The sequence below is a fragment of the Rhinopithecus roxellana genome, chromosome 15, assembly GCF_007565055.1.
Source record: "Rhinopithecus roxellana isolate Shanxi Qingling chromosome 15, ASM756505v1, whole genome shotgun sequence".
Taxonomy (NCBI): Eukaryota; Metazoa; Chordata; class Mammalia; order Primates; family Cercopithecidae; genus Rhinopithecus; species Rhinopithecus roxellana.
The window spans coordinates 107927943-107949161 of record NC_044563.1 but is presented as its reverse complement, the minus strand read 5'-3'; the positions used below and the strand labels follow the sequence as shown (position 1 = coordinate 107949161).

The 21219-nt window shown below is 43.3% G+C and overlaps 1 protein-coding gene across 6 annotated transcripts in view; it reads left to right on the top strand.

Moving 5' to 3' along the window:
- Positions 1-21219, top strand: part of PRR5L (proline rich 5 like) — a 96088-nt gene that overhangs the window by 49676 nt on the left and 25193 nt on the right. For all 6 annotated transcript variants that reach the window (XM_030917609.1, XM_030917610.1, XM_030917615.1 and 3 more), the window contains 2 exons: positions 6411-6468; positions 11942-12033. In XM_030917609.1, the coding sequence (XP_030773469.1) occupies positions 6411-6468; positions 11942-12033 (150 nt within the window). The remainder of the gene's footprint in view (positions 1-6410; positions 6469-11941; positions 12034-21219) is intronic.

Below are 21219 nucleotides of genomic sequence, written 5' to 3'. Positions count from 1 at the left end.
TCTTGGATTATATTTAAATGCCCTCAAGGAATCCCCAGGAAAAAATCCCAAAAACCCAGGCAGGAGGAGTTCCAGGTTTACTTTATTTGTTGTTGTTTTTGTTTTGAGTGTTCAGCAAATCAGACATGGACTGTCTTCCTTCTTCCTTATAAACATAACCTTTTGAAAGCCCCAATTCACCCTTGAATTATGGCTGAAACGGTGCTAAATGAAGAATTAGTATTAGCACCGCGTTTCCACTTCTTCAGTCTCCATTTGGGGACTTCTCGTGAGTCTCATCACACTCACACACACCAACATTGGCTTATTAGGAATTCTCTGGGCCTGGGAGTAAGTTGTGTTTGTAAGGCTTTGTTGTTTATCTAGGAAGGCATCCAGGTTCACAGGAGATGTACACATCATTAGAGGTGATGGCTGGCTTTTCAAAGTCATAGAGAAAAAAAAACTGGAAGTGGCCTATGATTTCCAGCCCTGGGTTTATGCCAACAACGGGAAACTTCCAAGACATTGATATCTCCGGAAGCAAATGTCTGGGGTGAAACTGGTTAACACAGGTTCTGGGAAGGCAGAGCAACACAGCTGCTTTCCCTCTGGGGTAAGAAAGAATATCTCATTTGGGAATGGAATCCACTCGAGTGCCAGGCACTCCCCTTGCTAGATGTTGAATGTGGATAGTCGGGAGGAAGGCCCAGCTGGGTGGAGGCCCTGTGGCAGAACCCAGTTACATGGCCTGAGATTGCCAAGCCAACTGCCCCAGTATCTGAATCTGTAATGGATCCCATCTGCTTTCTTCTCTGGGCAAGGACATAAGAAACCTCTCTAAGGCAGGAAAGCATGATGTCTAAAAGCACCAACCCTTCTACCAGTAGATCTGGGTTCTAATCCTTGTTAGAACACTGACTAGCTGTGTGCCCTCAGCCTTGTTACTTAACCTCTCTGATCATCAGTTCTCTTAATAGTAATCCAGGTGGAATCATGGGACCTACTTCATATGGTTGATGTGGTTGCTAAGTGAGGTGACGTATAAAAAGTGTCTGGTTACATAGTGAGCAGTCAACAAGTGATAAGTATTTGTATCAGTATTTTTATTACTATTGCTAAGTAAACCAGAAGAATATAATAGGGGGAAGATTTGGGCTTTGGATGCAGACCAACCTTGGTGCAAAGTCTGGTCTCACATTTGCTAGTTGCTTCTTTGAGCCTCAAATTCTTTATTTGTAAAAAGTGGATAGGTTGTGGTGAAAGTAAAATGTGAGAAGGCAGCAAAAGACCATAAGACAGTGTCTGATACTGAGTAAAAACCAATAACTGACTCCACTGGCATTCTTACTGCCATTATCATCACCCCTAAAACATTAAAAGGGACGGTAGCTAGCAGCCTTAGCATTTACAGAATTCCTGCTTCCTGGTCTCCGTGGAAAGTTCTTCCTGCTGGGAAGATGGGGTTCTCCCTGGTGACCCATCTCATCTGGGTCCCTCCCACCGGGTTGGGAAGGTGCCTGGTTGGCAAGAGGCATGCATCGTCGGTAGCCCCACACCACCCACGGCCACCCTCTGCTCTGTTCTGCCCATTCCTCCAACTCGCTCTGCGATGACCCGGGAGGAGCCGGGTCTTTCCTGTCCATTGAAGACTGGTGGTTTTAGATGCCTTTCCCCAAACATCTTGTTTACATTTTTCCTAGCTAAGCCTCATTTTTCTGTTTGCAGCCCGTTTTTATATGTCTTAGGAAAAATAGATATGTCAGCTGTTTTTCTTTTTCACTTCCATCTCCTCTGCCACTTCATAAGAGTGCGACTTGACTGTGTCCAAGTTCATGTATGGGGTGGGGAGAGGATGCATTAGGTAACAATGGGCCCAGTTCCAAGTCCCAAGTTGCTTCCTGGGTGGTTACTATTTAGTAACCGTTTTTGGCTTAGTTTTCCGCCTGGGGAGGTGGTGGGGTTGGTGCCATCAGGCAAGGAGTGGGACAAGAGAAACTTGGGCCTTCTCCAGCTCTGTTACCATACAGCTCCGTCACTACAGCTCAGCAGCCAGCAAACGTTCAGAAACTTCTGTAGTCAGGCATTCGTCAGGGGATGGGAATACTGTGAGGTGAGGTCCAGGAAGACTGGACACTTAGGAAGAACACACAATGCAAGATGGCTGCCTGAGCCAAGGCTGGGTTTCGCCCCACCTTCAACCCATTTGAGCAGGCTTAAGCCCCACAGATGTTAAGTTGGCATATCTTTAGGTGAAGTGACAGGGTGAGCTTCATAATTTGCAGAGGCCAGTCCAGAAGGAACATGTGGGTACTCAGCATTCTGTGCAAGGACTCCTGAATGCCCTTCTTCTCACTACCTCTAATGTCAACACTGGTGTCCCTGGCTTCTTCTAAAATAACTCTACTAACCAGACTGGTATAGGGATGCCAATCTCCCCTTCCCACGGGCCTGCCACTGCAGCTTATAGTGGGCAGCGGTCCCCAGGAGATTGCACGTCTGCACTGGGCACTCTTGGTACCTAGATGGAGGGTGGGTGAGAGGTCCCCATTGAGTCAGCAGCAATTGCACTGCAGCACTGCCAGTCCAGGGAGTGCAGGATGGCTGGAACTATGCCTCTCCCCAAGACATTGCAGGGCACATGCCCAGTCCTGACTCTCCCTGTACTGGTGCAGAGGCCTCCACCAACATGACTTTGTCAGCACCTTGGGAGTAGGGTGACACTGGTGATGGAGCCTAGGCACCAGGGGTGAGGTGTAGGTGCCTGAAAATCCCTCCTGGGGAGGTGGTGAGGAGGCAGGGCCATGAGTGAGCTGAGGCTTTAGATGCCAGTGCATGTTCACTTATAAAACACAAATTCAAAGATAAAAATACTAAGAATCAAAGATGGCAACTGCAGAGCACCCAACCGCAAGTGGAGGCCTTCAGAGTACAAGGCCCTTAAGAATGCAAGACCCTTTGGGGCCAAATTCTCTAGAGAGGAGATTTGGGGTTCAGTTTGAGACCCATTAGCAAAGCTGGAAGATGCAGCTGTGGCTCGGATGTTGGAGCATAAATGAATGGGCACACCTCCACTGGGTGGATGGCAGTGGTTCCCCAGTGAAGAGGGGCCTGGGGCTTGGCTAACTCAAAAGATCCTTACTCTGATAGTGTGTGCTGAATAAAACATGAGTAGTAGAGAGACTGAGCCTCACTCTCATGTCTTTTACTGGAATTGTGGAGAGGGAGACCCTACTTCTAGCCTCAGTTTATACAACTATAAGGTAAGAGCAAAATCTACAGACTCCTGGGAGCAGGGAGTTATATAAGGATTTTCAAGATACCTTTGAAAGGTACTGTAGCCTCCTGGAAAATGGAAATGGATCCACTAAATATCATCAAAATGTGTGTGACCAATTGGTTTTGACCATAGGACTGGGGAGAGGAGAGAATGTCTATATGATTCTTAAGACCCCTTCTAACCTCAAGTTTGTGTTTCTCTTATTTTGGTCTAAGCTATAGAATTTCCATGCTGTGTATTGTGAGAAGTTTTAAAGGAGTATTTTCTTTATCATTTCTCCATAATATAGGAATAATTACTTTTCCTTGAAAATATATAAAAAAGATTTTTTTTCCTAATGGCTCCTTGAAGGGAGAAGACCTTGAAAGGAGAAGAAAGGAAAATCCAGGCCATGTTTTAAGGTTTATTCCATAAGATATGGACAATGTAATTTTCCAATGATTTTCTAATTCAAATGAAGAAAATGGCAACAAACTTAGGGACCCTATAGCACTTATTCTTCTTAAAAATATTCTGTCTTTTATCTTGGCTTCTTAAAAATAAAAAATGATTTTTATCACTAAAATAGTCAGTATATATATTCAGTAAATATTTATTAGGTACCTACTATGTTCTAGGTACTATACCAGGAGCCAAGGATATTAACTAAAATAAGACATGCCCTCACTCCTAAGGACCTAAAATTCTAACAGATGAATGGTTTGAATTAATTTCTGTTAACTCATACTATCACCTGGACTAGGTTTTTATTTCTGTCCATGCCTCAGTTCCCCCTATCCTCCCCCCATGTAAATAATTATAGCGATAGAACAACATGATGAAAATTGCATCACAGAGGCAATCTTTATTACCTCTATAGGTGGATTTCAGAAATGTGAAATTAGGGAGGGTTAAGAAAGTTGTTTTAATAGAAGCCTGGGACATCAGTGTTGACACTAGAGGTACTGAGAAGAATGGCATTCAGGAGCTCGTGCACAGAATGCTAAGGGGACGTTCTGAGAACCTTGCCTGGACTAGGTGTAAGGGACCAGCCAGGCGGAGACTGCAGGGCACAATTGAGATTTGTGCTCAGAAGTATTCAGGTGGAGTGGTTGCCATCTGAACATACCTCCATAGACCACTCATGTCCCGCTCAGCTGTCACAAGATGTCAATTTGGTGCTGGGGTATTTTCTTGCTTTCTGACCCAGAAAGTCTTGCCATGACCCAGCTGGGATTCATGAACTCGGCTGGAAGCTAAAGAACAGGTTAGGGCTTTGTCTTTACTGCCTGTGTGTTTCACAGCTCTTTGTGAAGGAATTGCTTTTTTTTTTTTCTTCTTTAACAAAGTTGGTGTATTCCTATATGGTGTCACTGTAATTTTGATTTGGTATTCTATCTGCCATCTTGAAACTACATGGTGGCTGGTTGTGGTGGCTCACGCCTGTAATCCCAACACTTTGGGAGGCAGAGGTGGGCAGATCACTTGAGGTCAGAAGTTCGAGACCAGCCCAGCCAAAATGGTGAAACCCCGTCTCTACTAAAAAAGTACAAAAATTAGCTGAGCATGGTAGTTGGTGCCTGTAATCCCATCTACATGGGAGGCTGAGGTGGGAGAATTGCATGAACCTGGGAGGCAGAGGTTGTAGTGAGCCAAGATCCCACCACTACATTTCAGCCTGGGTGACAGATCAAGACTCCGTCTCAAAAAAAAAAAGAACTACATGGTGACCAGTTACTTTCTCAAATTAGGTCGTATTTTGTAAATCCTAATAGGAGTGTGAATTTGCTTAATGTGTATCCATCGCAGAAATGGGATAGTACCTTTGATAAAATGTTCTATTAGTACATTTTATAAAGGCCCATTCACTACTGACTCTCGGCCTCCCACTCCTTTTGGGAAGTTGGGCTGAGATAGCAGTTATTACTATTACTATTGGTTACCACCAATGCTGATTACTAAGGACATAAAATACTGTGTGTATGTGCTTATAGTGATTAATCATGTTTATAATGATTAATGTGTTTATAATGATTATAATGAAGAATGTTATGGTATTGCTAGTATGCCATTTTACAGAGGAAGAGCTTGGGACTCAGGGAAATTAAATACAAAATCCCACAGCTAGAATGTAGCTGACTGGAACTTGAACTGATGCCCAAGTTCTTTCCACTCTGCTGCATATGCTTCTTTTATCATTGCAATAGGGTCTAGGGTTTTATAAAGGTGAAGGCTAAAGAATGCATTAGGTCCTTTGGTAAGACACATTATCACCTTTGCAGCTGCCTCTCCCATAATCATAGGCCTTGTTAATCTAATAATGTGACACGAGTGTAAAGACACCAGCCCGTCATTGATCTCTGAGCTTCTGTGACTTGCAGAGAGGCTGCTCCATGTCTTAGGTGGCCAGCTGTAGCCTTTCAAGGGAAGAAAGGGGTCTGGGTGGGAAGACTTGCTGGAAGGCAGTGAAGTGGAGTGGAAAGAACATGGCTTACAGACTCAAGAAGACCAAGTCTGTCTCCCTTGAGCAAGTCTCTTCACTGACCATCAGTAAAGTGAGGACAGTAGCACCAACTTGATGGGACTGAATTAAATGAGATGAAGGATATAAAGCTTATGATGTAGACAGGACACTCAACAATTGTTAGTTGCAGTTGCAAGAAGACTTTACTTTTCTCTTTCCACAATTTCCCATGTGCACATTCATCGACAGATGCATATTCACTGCTGCTTTAGATTTTGCATGCAGTCTCTTTCATGCTAGTGTGAGAAGCCCTAAATTTATGTTTTTTTAATATGTTATTTCTGCATAGTTTCCCATTGCCTCAGTGCTCCCTTTTGTGAGTTTAGATCACTAAGGGCCTCTAGGTCACTGGGTGTCAACAATAGCAAATTCATCCAAGCTGTGTCACGCCTCTTTCCTGGTCTGAGGGATGAGGGTGGCGGTTGGGTTTGCCTCTTATCTCACTCACTCTTTTGCTATGAGAAGTCTTACTGTCTTCTCCTGAAGCCTTGGCCTTCCAAGAGGAAAAAAGGCTTCTTAAACTCGGAGGCATGGCTAGAACACAAGTGCCTAGAACTCTGTGCCCTTGCCCACTGGAAGTGGAAGAGGGTTCATCACTCACGCTCTAGAGTTGCCCAAATTCTTATGTTCTTTGTTCTCTTTTGGCAGAACCAGCTTCTTGCAAAAGGACTGTTCTTTGTGGAGGAGAAGATCAAGCTGTGTGAAGGCAAGTACAAGACAGCCCTGGTAGATTGGGGCCTCTGTGACTCAGCCTTTGATGTCTGAACAGCTGAGATGCTTCTGTCCAGAAGTGACAGACTCCAAGCGAGTGATTCACCCTGTCTATGTCCTCCCTACCTAGGCGGCAGCACTTTCATTTGAGTCAGCTGCTCACAGCATTGCAAGTCAGAACTGTGTTTCAGAAAAATGTAGTGGGATGGGGTGGTTTCCTTGGAGACCTTGTTCAGGATTTTTTTGTTTGTTTGTTTGTTTGTTTAACGGGATGCAGGCTAAGGGTCTCTTTTGAAGGAATAAGTTACTCTGTGAATCCATGCTATTTCTTCTGGTCTGCCCCAAGCTATTTCCTACAGACCTTTGTAATATTTCTGGGGAGTCATAGAGTAGTCCTGTCCATTTGGGGGACATTAGGCTAAGCAGGTACTCACTCAATAGGGTATGATTTGATAGACAAAGGGAAATTTCCTGATCTTAGATTTTAAAGTCCAACTGACAGGAGAGAAAGGAACTGAATGGAGATGGAAACAGGTTCCAAAGGCAAGAATTGGTCAACCCCATGACTCTACCAAGGGCTACTTTTAGCTCCCACCAAAGTGGGACTTGATCTTAGCTTGCCACCTACTTCTTGGGTGACTTTTGGTTAGTTACTGGTTTCTCCAAGTCTCAGCTTTTATCATTTTTGAAGTGACAAATTGGGGTGAGGGGTTGTAGGGAACATAAGGCACATGAGTGGCGTAGCACCATACCTGGCACACAGCAGGTGTGCATACCAGACCCTTTCTTTTTTTGTTTTCTGCTCCAGCCTAATGACCCATAGATCAAACTTAGTTCCAGGCCCAGACTTATTAGGTGTCGTGTCATCATCCTTTTGTTTCTCCCCATTCCCTGGGAGAGACACTAGTGTGTCCAGGAAAGGGGGTCCTAGAAAGACAAAGTAGGGAGGAAAAGGAGAAACTGACGCTGTAAAGTTCTGAGGTCCGGCATACGGTAAATGCTTACCAAGCCTTGGGAAGAATAGAGGTTAGAAATTAACCTTTGCACATTTGAGAGTTGACTGAACCTGTAGCCATTCTTCCCTTGAATACATCGATGACACTATTTTTTTTTCAAACTTATAGATACCCAGTAACCCAAGGCCTTTAGAAAAAAATTTTAAATTGTGGTTAAACAAAACCCCACACAATATAAAATATACCCTCTTTATAATTGCAGTACTTTACAGTTCAGTAGTGTTAATTATATTCACATTGTTGTGTAACAGATCTCTAGACCTTTATCTTGCAAAATGGAAACTCCATGTCCATTGAACAACTCCCAACGTTGCCCCCTTTCCTCAGCCCCCGACAGCCACCATCCTATTTTTTGTTTCCATGCTTTGACTACTCTAGGCATCTTATAATTGGAATCATACAGTATTTGTCCTTTTGTGACTGGCTTAGTTTCATTCAGCATAAGGTCCTCAAATTCACGTTGTAGTATGTGACAGGATTCCCTTCTTATTTTAAGGCTAATATTCCATTGTATGCACATGCTACATTTGCTTTATCTTCTCACGTGTCAAAGGAAGGGGCTTATTCTTAGGTGACTTGCTTAAGAATTTAGTGGCTCTTTTGCATTTTATTTATTTATTTATTTTTTGAGACAGAGTCTCACTTCTGTAGCCCAGGCTGGAGTGCAGTGGCGCAGTCTCGACTCATTGCAACCTGTACCTCCCAGGTTCAAGCGATTCTCATGCCTCAGCCTCTTGAGTAGCTGGGATTACAGGCACCTGCCACCATGCCTGGCTAATTTTTGTATTTTCAGTAGGGGTTTCACCTTGTTGGCCAGGCTGGTCTCAACTCCTGACCTCAAATGATCCACCACCTTGCCCTCCCAAAGTTCTGGGATTACAGGCATGAGCCACTGTGCCCGGCCCTCTTTTGTGTTTTGGAGTCAGGCTAGTACAAAAATGTGGAAGACAACTGCCTGGTAAAGGGAAGGGAAAGAAACATTGTCCCTAGTCACATAAGTTGTATGTATGTTATCTGGGGAGTTATTACAAGCTCCTGGAAATGTGGAAAAACAGCTCTATGAAAAAGATGCTGAATAAAACCAGAGGTTCAAGTGCCCTTAAAAGGGGAAGTTGAATGTCTCTCACCCAAATAACCCTCATCATAGATACACTCAGAGTGAAAACTCAGAAATGGGGCTAGACAGGATGAACAAAGTTCATCCCACATTCTATGCCCCTGCTCTGGCGTGGCTTGAGAGCACCAGGCCTGGGGTATTCTCTCTGAGTCTCTTCTAGTCCCGGAGTTCTGGGTGTTGGAGCCTTTTCTGTACAGTGAATGGGGAGCCTTTAAGGGACTCTGCCATCTTCAACCAGGCATCTCTACTTTTTAATTTTATGTATTAGAACTCCAAGAAAAATTTTGTTTGGATAAAAGGATTCTCTTGCTATAAAACAAAGTTTGAAAACAATTAATATGATATGTCCAGTCACTGAACAAACTCCTCTTTGTTGACATCTCTGCTTAGATACTTACATGTCTATATATACACACCCCTTCTTTACTGCTGCAGAAAAGACAGGTGGTTGTTCATACCCACTTGTTGCTCTTTTGTGAGCAGAAGACGCCATGTTAAGTTCATCTTTTCTAGAGCCTTAGTGACCTTGAGTCTTAGGAAATTTCTGACACTTACCTATATACTTCTGGTGACCTAAACTGCTGCATTACATTAGAGGGCAGATGTATAGGACAGTCATCTAGAACTATCTATCCAACCCCCTTCATTTTTGCAGAGAGCTAAGTCCTTGACTTATGGGCTGTTTCTGGAAGGGAAGACACCTGTGTTCTTTAACTCTTTCTCCCCCAGGGCTGCCCTGTTGCTGTGTCTGTGTCTGTCTGATGTTCTTCTCTGAACACTTTCCAAAACCTCTATTACTCTCTGAAGTTTGCAGCCAGCAATTAGACCTGGGTTCTTGGGAGGCGTCTTACTGCTGCTAGGTTGCAGAATTACCTTGTGTGTCAATGAGCATCCTGTCTTGGCACTGAAAGGGGGAGTAAGTAGGCACCAGTGCTGACCTGCAAGGTTCTCTCTTCTTCCCTTCCTTCAGATCAAGAGGGTCTCTGCTTGTCTTGGTTGTAGAAGGCTTAAGATAAGGGACATCAACAGAGAAGCTGGAGTCACCTTTTACCATTTCGGGTACATTATCCAGGTGCTGGAGTTCACCTTGGTTCTAGGAACCAGGATGACTCAGTATGTGAGATGGTCCTTTTAGACTTCCCCCTCCTCCTCCCTGCAGTGAAACAGCATAGCCTACGTTTGAAAGAGGATACTGACTGCTTCAATCAAATGTTTATTTGATTATCTACTATGAGCCAGTACGTTGCTAGGTGCTGGGGAGTCAGGAGTCGCAGAAACCATCACAGCATTACAGGCCCTCATGGAGCTCACACATGAATCAAATCATCACCAAGTATAAAACTGTACCCAGGACAAGTACTAAGAATACAATCTGTAGCAGAGTGGTTTGACCAATGGGGAGAGACTTTCTCCTAGAAGTGATGTTCAAGCTGCAACTAGAAAGATCAACAGAAGTAGGTTAGGTAAAGAAGGGAGAGAAAGAGCAGTCAAGGCAGAAGGGCCAGCACATGCAAAGGCCCTGTGGCATGAGAGAGAAGGCTGACTACAAGAGAGATAATTAGAGCTCAAAGGCCAACAGGAATACAGAAGAGGATCAAGACCCAGAAGGAGGAGATGGATTTTCCCAGGCTGTGTAGATCATATTATTCAGGTTTTCTTTATCCTAGGAGCAAAGGAAAATGTTCATGCTAACTATTAAGTCCTGTTCTACACTGTCCCATATTTGGGTTAAATGGTAACCTCCTTCCACTCACCAGTCCCAGTATCTGCAAAAATCTATACACTTGGCACTTTCCATCCATTCAAGCAAAGCTTTTAAAAGATTGATTTATTGAAGTGGCTGCACCATCCTTAGCACTAGCAATATAGTGATGAGCAAGACAGGCAGGGCCCCATTCCCACTCCCATTCCAGTGACAAGACAGAGAAGAAGTGAATAAACCATTCCAATAAAGTGTGATCAGTGGTTTGCACAGGAAAGTTGAGGGTGCCCTGGATTTGCATTTTCCCCCTGTGAATTTCACCCTGACCTTTCAAAATCTGCACATCTTTGGACCTGCTGGCTACTAGTCATGCCCTTGTTCTATTCTCTCTCCCCAGCCACTGCTTTTATTGCCCATTAAATTAATAGACAGTGCCAAATGAATCTTTCAAGATTTATTCAGTGCAACTGGCAGTGTCTTGCCAAACGTGTCTCTCAGTGTCTAATCTTGGCTGACCCAGTTTCTCTGCCTGGGATGAGCTGAGGCAGTGACCAATATCAGCTCTGATATCTAGGTCATTAAACAGCAACTGCTATGCAGGCTCCTCTCTGCTAGGGCCCGTCTTTTCTGGAGGTGCAGAGTTCCTCACACAGCCTTCCGATGGTATTGGGTGACCTGTGTGCTCCAGCCTGGGGTAGCAGGGACACTTGGCTGTAGCTTAGGCTTCCTGATCCTAGGAGTAAGTAGGGACAGCATCAGAAGTCAGGTGCTGTGTTTTGCAGAGGGCCTTTTCAGAGAATGCTGCCCTCCCAGTTACTGTAAAGAAGTGGGTGGAGAAAACAGTTTCCAGATCCTCTTTCTGCCTCTCTCCATTGACAGCTGAAACCCAGAATAAACCCAGTGACTTAATGAGTAAGAAAACAAAACAGTATATAGCTGTGCACATGATCTTCCCGGATTAGCCTGGCCAAGAGCATGGGTTCTGGAATCACAGCTCTGCCTTTGAGCTGTGTGACTTTGGGGCAATTAGTTGGCCTCTCTGAGCCTGCAAAGCAGGGGGTATTAGAGTCTGGTCATGAGATATCTTATAGGTAAGTAAACTAGCATTGTGCTGGATAATGTTGTAACCATTCATGTGATAACAGTTACTGTGTGATTTTAAGATGTCAGCTCCCTTTTCTGGATTGGAGGATGGAAAGGCGTATTTGCATATTTTCCATTGGATTTTCCCACCCAGTCCTACATTTACTATAGTAACACCTTGTAGATCAAATGTAAGTAATGTGCTGTCTTCCCTCCCCACAACTAATGCTGCGTCTCCCATTCAGAGTCTTACTAGTGAAGACTGGTAAGTTTAGATTACTTATTAGTAAGACCAGTGAGCTAAGATCAATGCATGCATCCTTGTGAAATGGAATATATTTCTGCCCTGAGAATTTCTGTTGGTCTTAGCCTGGAATGAAGATCCTGCAGTACCACACCTCTGCTCTCTGGGCTTTAATAGCTCCTGGCTGCAAGTTTGTTAGCATGTGCAACTTGACATTTTATGTGGAACTGTCCTCTGGCCTCTTCTACAAATAATGACAAATTCTTTTCTTTCTTTCTCCCTTCCCATCTTCTCACCCTCTTGTAGGTGAAAATCGCATTGAGGTTCTGGCTGAAGTCTGGGACCACTTCTTCACTGAGACTCTCCCTACCCTGCAGGCAATATTTTATCCAGTTCAGGTTAGTCTCACTCGGGGAACACTTCCTGCCATCCTCAGCAGTCTGTCTTCTCTCCTGGCCTTTGCAGACTGGGGCCTCCTGGTAAATGGGAGAAAACTTGGAGATTGGGCACTTGCATTGGTTAAGGAGTTTAGAGATCTTTTAAGGGCTCTCTGGTTCTATATTTAGTGCCTAACTTCAAGTGAAGAAGAGTGCCTGCATAACTAGCAATTTTTAGGCTCTTGTTACCCTCTTGGTTTTGAGTATGTCTTTATATTATTGGAGTGGTTTGTTTTTCTTAGTTTTCAAAAGTAGAGAAGTTGGGGGGAAGGGAGATTTCTTGTTTCTTTTCTTTCTTTCTCCCCTGCCTCTTTCTTTCTTCTCTCCCTTTTTTTTTTTTTGAAGCACAATTTTAAAGCAAGTTTGCTGTTGCCTTCAAATCATGAAAAAGGAGTAACATTCCGTGTTCCTCTGTAAGGGATCCTACGTGATTTAGAAGGAAGAGCACTGGACTAGGAATCTGTAGACTTAGATTCAAGAGTGTGGGTTTGGGCGAGTCATTTATCTTCTGTGAGCATGGCTCCATCGTATCTCTGGCAAAACGAGGAATTTAGAGTAAAATATGAATGACACCTCTAGTATTCTCATTCTGTGGCCTCCACTCCTTCCACCATTTGTGTTGATATCCTTGCCCCCTTGTCTCTGTAGAGCTAATACCACCATGATCACTGCCAGGTCGATGCCACCCCTAAGGAAGGTTGACCTGTAGATGTTCCTCTCCAAAATACATGTCTCTCTCACTTAAGCTGCAGTGTACTCACTCTTCTCTCCTCCCACTGTGGTTGAGGCTTCGTATATAATTAGGTATTGTTGAAGTGTGGGTGTCGTATGCAGAGGAACACAGCCATTAAGCAATGGGTAGAATGACCTTATGCCAGAGGTCAAGGCCCACGTGGACTGTTTGGTCTGAACAGTGTTTTAAAGGAATTTTGAATTGCTGAAAACATATGTCAAATATCTAAAACCTGGGAGGTTAGGCTTATAGATTCCATTTTCCATGTTAGACCCACCCCATAACATTTCCAGTAAGATGGTACAGATAGAAGCCTCTGTCCTGTAGCCTGCAGAAACCTTCCCCCTCCTTGCAGTAGTCACCCATCAGCCATCAGTGAGTCTTCTCTCAGGAAGACAGACATGGGGATAAGGTTGCCAGATTAAGCATATAAAAATACAGGATGTTGGCCGGGCACAGCACTTTGGGAGGCTGAGGCGGGTAGATCACTTGAGCCCAGGAGTTTGAGACCAGGCTGGGCAACATGATGAAAACCCATCTCTATTAAAAAAATTTAGCCAGGCATGATGGCATGTGTCTAGTCTCAGGTACTAGGGAGGCTGAAGTAGGAGGATCATTTGAGCCCAGAAGATCAAAGCTGCAGTGAGCCGAGATTGCACCACTGCACTTCAGCATGGGAGACAGAGCAAAACCCTGTCTCTAAATAAACAAACAAACAAACAAACAAACAGGATGTTGAGTTATATTTGAATTGCATATGGAAGCAAATAACGCAATATTTGGGACACATTTATACTGAAAAACTCTTCAAATTTAACTGGGCATCCTGTGTTTTATCCGGCAACCCTACTAGAAGGGGGGTTACAGTAAAGGCCTGGATTTGTAAGTCGACAAAGGGACATGTTGAATCAGTACCTGGCGCCTCCTGTGTTTGTTTATTTGTTTATTTATTATTATTATACTTTAAGTTCTAGGGTACATGTGCACAGCGTGCAGGTTTGTTACATATGTATACATGTGCCGTGTTGGTGTGCTGCACCCATTAACTCGTCATTTACATTAGGTATATCTCCTAATGCTATCCCTCCCCCTCCCCCCATCCCCCGACAGGCCCCAGTGTATGATGTTACCCACCCTGTGTCCAGATGTTCTCATTGTTCAATTCCCACCTATGAGTGAGAACATGTGGTGTTTGGTTTTCTGTCCTTGAGATAGTTTGCTCAGAATGATGGTTTCCGGCTTCATCCACGTACATACAAAGGACATGAACTCATCCTTTTTTATGGCTGCATAGTATTCCATGGTGTATATGTGCCACATTTTCTTAATCCAGTCTATCATTGATGGACATTTGGGTTGGTTCCAAGTCTTTGCTATTGTGAATAGTGCCACAGTAAACATACGTGTGCATGTGTCTTTACAGCAGCATGATTTATAATCCTTTGGGTATATACTCAGTAATGGGATGGCTGGGTCAAATGGTATTTCTAGTTCTAGATCCTTGAGGAATTGCCACACTGTCTTCCACAATGGTTGAACTAGTTTACAGTCCCACCAACAGTGTAAAAGTGTTCCTGTTTCTCCACATCCTCTCCAGCACCTGTTGTTTCCTGACTTTTTAATGATCACCATTCTAACTGGTGTGAGATGGTATCTCATTGTGGTTTTGATTTGCATTTCTCTGATGGCCAGTGATGATGAGCATTTTTTCATGTGTCTGTTGGCTGCATAAATGTCTTCTTTTGAGAGGTGTCTGTTCATATCCTTCACCCACTTTTTGATGGGGTTGTTTGTTTTTTTCTTGTAAATTTGTTTAAGTTCTCTGTAGTTTCTGGATATTAGCCCTTTGTCAGATGGATAGATTGTAAAAATTTTCTCCCATTCTGTAGGTTGCCTGTGCACTCTGATGGTAGTTTCTTTTGCTGTGCAGAAGTTCTTTAGTTTAATTAGACCTCGTTTGTCTATTTTGGCTTTTGTCGCCATTGCTTTTGGTGTTTTACTCATGAAGTCCTTGCCCATGCCTATGTCCTGAATGGTATTAAGTAGGTTTTCTTCTAGGATTTTTATGGTTTTAGGTCTAACATTTAAGTCTTTAATTCATCTTGAATTAATTTTTGTATAAAGTGTAAGGAAGGGATCCAGTTTCAGCTTTCTACATATGGCTAGCCAGTTTTGCCAGCACCATTTATTAAATAGGGAATCATTTCTCCATTTCTTGTTTTTGTCAGGTTTGTCAAACATCAGATGGTTGTAGATGTGTGGCATTATTTCTGAAGGCTCTGTTCTGTTCTATTGGTCTATATCTCTGTTTTGGTACCAGTACCATGCTGCTTTGGTTACTGTAGCCTTGTAGTATAGTTTGAAGTCAGGTAGCATGATACCTCCAGCTTTGTTCTTCTGGCTTAGGATTGTCCTGGCAATGTGGGCTCTTTTTCGTTTCATATGAACTTTAAGTAGTTTTTTCCAATTCTGTGAAGAAAGTCATTGGTGGCTTGATGGGGATGGCATTGAATCTATAAATTACCTTGAGCAGTATGGCCATTTTCACGATACTGATTCTTCCTATTCATGAGCATGGAATCTTCTTCCTTTTGTTTGTGTTCTCTTTTATTTTACTGAGCAGTGGTTTGTAGTTATCCTTGAAGAGGTCCTTCGCATCCCTTGTAAGTTGGATTCCTAGGTATTTTATTCTCTTTGAAGCAATTGTGAATGGGAGTTCACTCATGATTTGGCTCTCTGTTTGTCTGTTATTGGTGTATAAGAATGCTTGTGATTTTTGCACATTGATTTTGTATCCTGAGACTTTGCTGAAGTTGCTTATCAGCTTAAGGAGATTTTGGGCTGAGACGATGGGGTTTTCTAAATATACAATCATGTCATCTGCAAACAGGGGCAATTTGACCTCCTGTTTTCCTAATTGAATACCCTTTATTTCTTTCTCCTGCCTGATTGCCCTGGCCAGAACTTCCAACACTGTTGAATAGGAGTGGTGAGAGAGGGCATCCCTGTCTTGTGCGGGTTTTCAATGGGAGTGCTTCCAGTTTTTGCCCATTCAGTATGATATTGGCTGTGGGTTTGTCAGAAATAGCTCTTATTATTTTGAGATACATCCCATCAATACCGAACTTATTGAGAGTTTTTAGCATGAAGGGCTGTTGAATTTTGTCAAAGGCCTTTTCTGCATCAATTGAGATAATCATGTGGTTTTTGTTGTTGGTTCTGTTTATATGCTGTATTATGTTTATTGATTTGCATATGTTGAACCAGCCTTGCATGCCAGGGATGAAGCCCACTTGATCATGGTGGATAAGCTTTTTGATGTGCTGCTGGATTTGGTTTGCCAGTATTTTATTGAGGATTTTTTAATCGATGTTCATCAGGGATATTGGTCTAAAATTCTCTTTTTTTGTTGTGTCTCTGCCAGGATTTGGTATCAGGATGATTCTTCATAAAATGAATTAGGGAGGATTCCCTCTTTTTCTATTGATTGGAATAGTTTCAGAAGGAATGGTACCAGCTCCACTTTGTACCTCTGGTAGAATTTGGTCATGAATCCATCTGGTCCTGGACTTGTTTTGGTTGGTAGGCTATTAATTATTGCCTCAATTTCAGAGCCTGTTATTGGTCTATTCAGGGATTCAGCTTCTTCCTGGTTTAGTCTTGGGAGGGTGTATGTGTCCAGGAATTTATCTACTTCTTCTAGATTTTCTAGTTTATTTGTGTAGAGGTGTTTATAGTATTCTCTGATGGTAGTTTGTATTTCTGTGGGATCGGTGGTGATATCCCCTTTATCATTTTTTATTGTGTCTATTTGATTCTTCTCTCTTTTCTTCTTTATTAATCTTGCTAGTGGTCTATCAATTTTGTTGATCTTTTCAAACAACCAGCTCCTGGATTCATTGATTTTTTTTGGAAGGGTTTTTTGTGTCTCTATCTCCTTGAGGTCTGCTCTGATCTTAGTTATTTCTTGTGTTCTGCTAGCTTTTGAATGTGTTTGCTCTTGCTTCTCTAGTTCTTTTAATTGTGATGTTAGGGTGTCAATTTTAGATCTTTCCTGCTTTCTCTTGTGGGCATTTAGTGCTATAAATTTCCCTCTACACACTGCTTTAAATGTGTCCCAGAGATTCTGGTATGTTGTGTCTTTGTTCTCATTGGTTTCAAAGAACATATTTATTTCTGCCTTCATTTCGTTATGTACCCAATAGTCATTCAGGAGCAGGTTGTTCTGTTTCCATGTAGTTGAGTGGTTTTGAGTGAGTTTCTTAATCCTGAGTTCTAATTTGATTGCACTGTGGTCTGAGAGAGTTTGTTATAATTTCTGTTCTTTTATATTTGCTGAGGAGTGCTTTACTTCCAACTATGTGGTCAGTTTTGGAATAAGTGCAATGTGGTGCTGAAAATAATGTATATTCTGTTGATTTGAGGTGGAGAGTTCTGTAGATGTCTATTAGGTCTTCTTGGTGCAGAGCTGAGTTCAATTCCTGGATATCCATGTTAACTTTCTGTCTCATAGATCTGTCTAATGTTGACAGTGGGGTGTTAAAGTCTCCCATTATTACTGTGTGGGAGTCTAAGTCTCTTTGTCGATCTCTAAGGACTTGCTCTATGAATCTGGGTGCTCCTGTATTGGATGCATATATATTTAGGATAGTTAGCCCTTCTTGTTGAATTGATCCCTTTACCATTATGTAATGCCCTTCTTTGTCTCTTTTGATCTTTGTTGGTTTAAAGTCTGTTTTATCAGAGACTAGGATTGCAACTCCTGCATTTTTTTGTTTTCCATTTGCTTGGTAGATCTTCCTCTATCCCTTTATTTTGAGCCAATTTGTGTCTCTGCGCATGAGATGAGTTTCCTGAATACAGCACACTGATGGGTCTTGACTCTTTATCCAGTTTGCCAGTCTGTACCTTTTAATTGGAGCATTTAGTCCATTTACATTTAAGGTTAATATTGTTATGTGTGAATTTGATCCTGTCATTATGATGTTAGCTGTTTATTTTGCTCATTAGTTGATACAATTTTTTCCTAGCATCAATGGTCTTTACATTTTGGCATGTTTTTGCAGTGGCTGGTACCGGTTGTTCCTTTCCATGTTTAGTGCTTCCTTCAGGAGCTCTTGTAAGGCAGGCCTGGTGGTGACAAAATCTCTCAGCATTTGCTTGTCTATAAAGGATTTTATTTCTCCTTCACTTATGAAGCTTAGTTTGGCTGGATATGAAATTCTGGGTTGAAAATTCTTTTCTTTGAGAATGTTGAATATTGGCCCCCACTCTCTTCTGGCTTGTAGGGTTTCTGCCAAGAGATCTGCTGTTAGTCTGATGGGCTTCCCTTTGTGGGTAACCTGACCCTTCTCTCTGGCTGCCCTTAACATTTTTTCCTTCATTTCAACTTTGGTGAATCTGACAATTATGTGTCTTGGAGTTGCTCTTCTCGAGGAGTATCTTTGTGGCATTCTCTGTATTTGAATGTTGGCTTGCCTCTCTAGGTTGGGGAAGTTCTCCTGGATAATACCCTGCAGAGTGTCTTCCAACTTGGTTCCATTCTTCCCATCACTTTCAGGTACACCAATCAGATATAGATTTGGTCTTTTCACATAGTCCCATATTTCTTGGAGGCTTTGTTCGTTTCTTTTTACTCAAACTTCTTGCTTCATTTCATTCATTTGATCTTCAGTCTCTGATACCCTTCCACCTGATCGAATCAGCTACTGAAGCTTATGCATGTGTCACGTAGTTCTTGTGCCATGGTTTTCAGCTCCATCAGGTCATTTAAGGTCTTCTTTACACTGTTTATTCTAGTTAGCCATTCATCTAACCTTTTTTCAAGGTTTTTAGCTTCTTTGCAATGGGTTTGAACATCCTCCTTTAGCTTGGAGAAGTTTATTACCGATCATCTGAAGCCTACTTCTGTCACCTTGTCAAAGTTGTTCTCCATCCAGCTTTGTTACGTTGCTGGCGAGTAGCTGCATTCCATTGGAGGAGAAGAGGTGCTCTGATTTTTAGAATGTTCTGCTTTTCTGCTCTGGTTTCTCCCCATCTTTGTGGTTTTATCTACCTTTGGTCTTTGATAATGGTGATGTACAGATGGGGTTTTGGTGTTAATGTCCTTTCTGTTTGTTAGTTTTTCTTCTAATAGTCAGGACCCTCAGCTGCAGGTCTGTTGGATTTTGCTGGAAGTCCACTCCAGACCCTGTTTGGTATCACCAGTGGAGGCTGCAGAACAGCAAATATTGCAGAACGGCAAATGTTGCTGCCTGATCCTCTGGAAGCTTCGTCTCAGAGCGGTACCCAGCTGTATGAGGTGTCAGTCAGCCCCTACTGGGAGGTGTCTCCCAGTTAGGCTACTTAGATGTCAGGGACCCACTTGAGGAGGCAGTCTGTCTGTTCTCAGATCTCAAACTCTGTGCTGGGAGAACCACTACTCTCTTCAAAGCTGTCAGACAGGGACGGTTAAGTCTGCAGAAGTGTCTGCTGCCTTTTGTTCAGCTATGCCCTGTCCCCAGAGGTGGAGTCTATAGAGACAGGCAGGCCTCCTTGAGCTGCGGTGGGCTCTACCCAGTTTGAGCTTCCTGGCTGCTTTGTTTACCTACTCAAGCCTCAGCAGTGGCAGACGCCCCTCCCCCAGCCTCGCTGCCTCCTTGCAGCTTGACCTCAGACTGCTGTGCTAGCAGTAAGCAAGGCTCCATGGCCATGGGACCCTCCAAGCCAGGCACAGGATATAATCTCCTGGTGTACCATTTGCTAAAACCATTGGAAAAGTTCAGTATTAGGGTGGGAGTGTCCTGATTTTCCAGGTACCATCTGTCACAGCTTCTCTTGGTTAGGAAAGGGAATTCCCTGACCCCTTGTGCTTCCTGGGTGAGGCGATGCCCCACCCTGCTTCAGCTCACACTCCATGGTCTGCACCCACTGTCCAGCAAGCCCCAGTGAGATGAACCCGGTACCTCAGCTGGAAATGCAGAAATCACCCATCTGCGTCGTTCACGCTGGGACCTGTAGACTGGAGCTGTTCCTATTTGGCCATCTTGGAACCAGCTGCCTCCCGTGTTTAAAGGCAAGCTGAACCAGATCCAGGACAGCAACATGGTACCACCATTTCAAAGGACCCTGGGTCTCTCTTCAGGCCTTTTGTGTAGGGAATTCTAGGGTGCAGGTGTCCAGATGGTTCTAGAATGGAGAATGCAGGATCTGGGTGGACATAGCCCCAGTATAGTCAAGAGGGCAAAGGTGGAGGCAGGGGATGGGGAGGGTCTTAAAAGCTCAGAGCCAGGCAGGAGCCCAGACATGTGGGTCTAAGGATAGCTCTGTTTTGGTTCTCTTGAAAGATGGTAAGATCTGGCAAAAATTAATATTGCCCCTATTCACCTCCTCACTCCCCACTGACTGACTTGAATTCTGCTTCTCTTCTCGAGTTTGCCATGGCCCCAACCTTGCTGGCTTCTCTTTTCCTGTCAACTCCTGAGACCATTCACATGTGCTAACCCTGCTTTATTCAATTAGCTGAATTGGGTATGGGTGAGATGGGCATGTCCAAATTCAGATTGTGGACAGGAATATTCCAGGGAGGTGGTGAAGATCTCTAGCAAATGGGCATCAAAGGTATATAGCATACCCAGAAGGAGGCAAACTGTGCCTTCCTCCTCCTTTTTGCTCTCAGCTGATCAGGTTCACATATTTATTGTTTTATGGGACTGTATGCTCTTAGGCTTTACTTTTTCTTAGTGCTTAGCCTAGAGAAACTGGATGGCATTTGGGTAACAGGGATATGCACTGTTATTTTTTTGGAGGATGTAGGTTGTGAGGAGACAGGCTTGGTTTTCTTATGCTTTCCCCCCATCCCCAAGCCTAAAACAAGAAAAGAAAAGCCAATTCTGGATTACTATGAATTCCTTCTCTGATTCATTGTGGGCCTAAGAGATGGCTAAGGCCTGGTAACAAGCCAGTGCTCTGGTTAATGGCCCCAAATGATCCTTGAAGAAAGCAATGATTAACTTGTTTATGTGGCAAGTTAATCAGGTTGGTATAAACCAGGTACCCCACACCATCCCTTAAAAGTATTTTCTGCCTACATCGAAGGCCAGATTCTGCATTTAGAAAAACAATTTATGGGTTGGAAACCAGCAAGGAGTTCTCAAGATAAAGCCCCCTGCCCCTCACCCATGCTGGGGAAGAATTTAGATATTGAGAGACTGGGATATTGGAGCCAGTTCTAACATAAACGGTCGTGGCATGTTGCTGTCCTTGGCCCGGTTCAGCTCACCTTTAAACACAGGAAGTACTAGGTACCAATTCAATATGCCCCACTGGTCGCTTATAAATCGAGGCCTTTTCTTCTGAGAGTGTAATGTTTAACCATGGGCTCAGAAGTCCCAAAGGCAAAAATCCATCATGTTCTCCAGGTGAGTGCTATAACT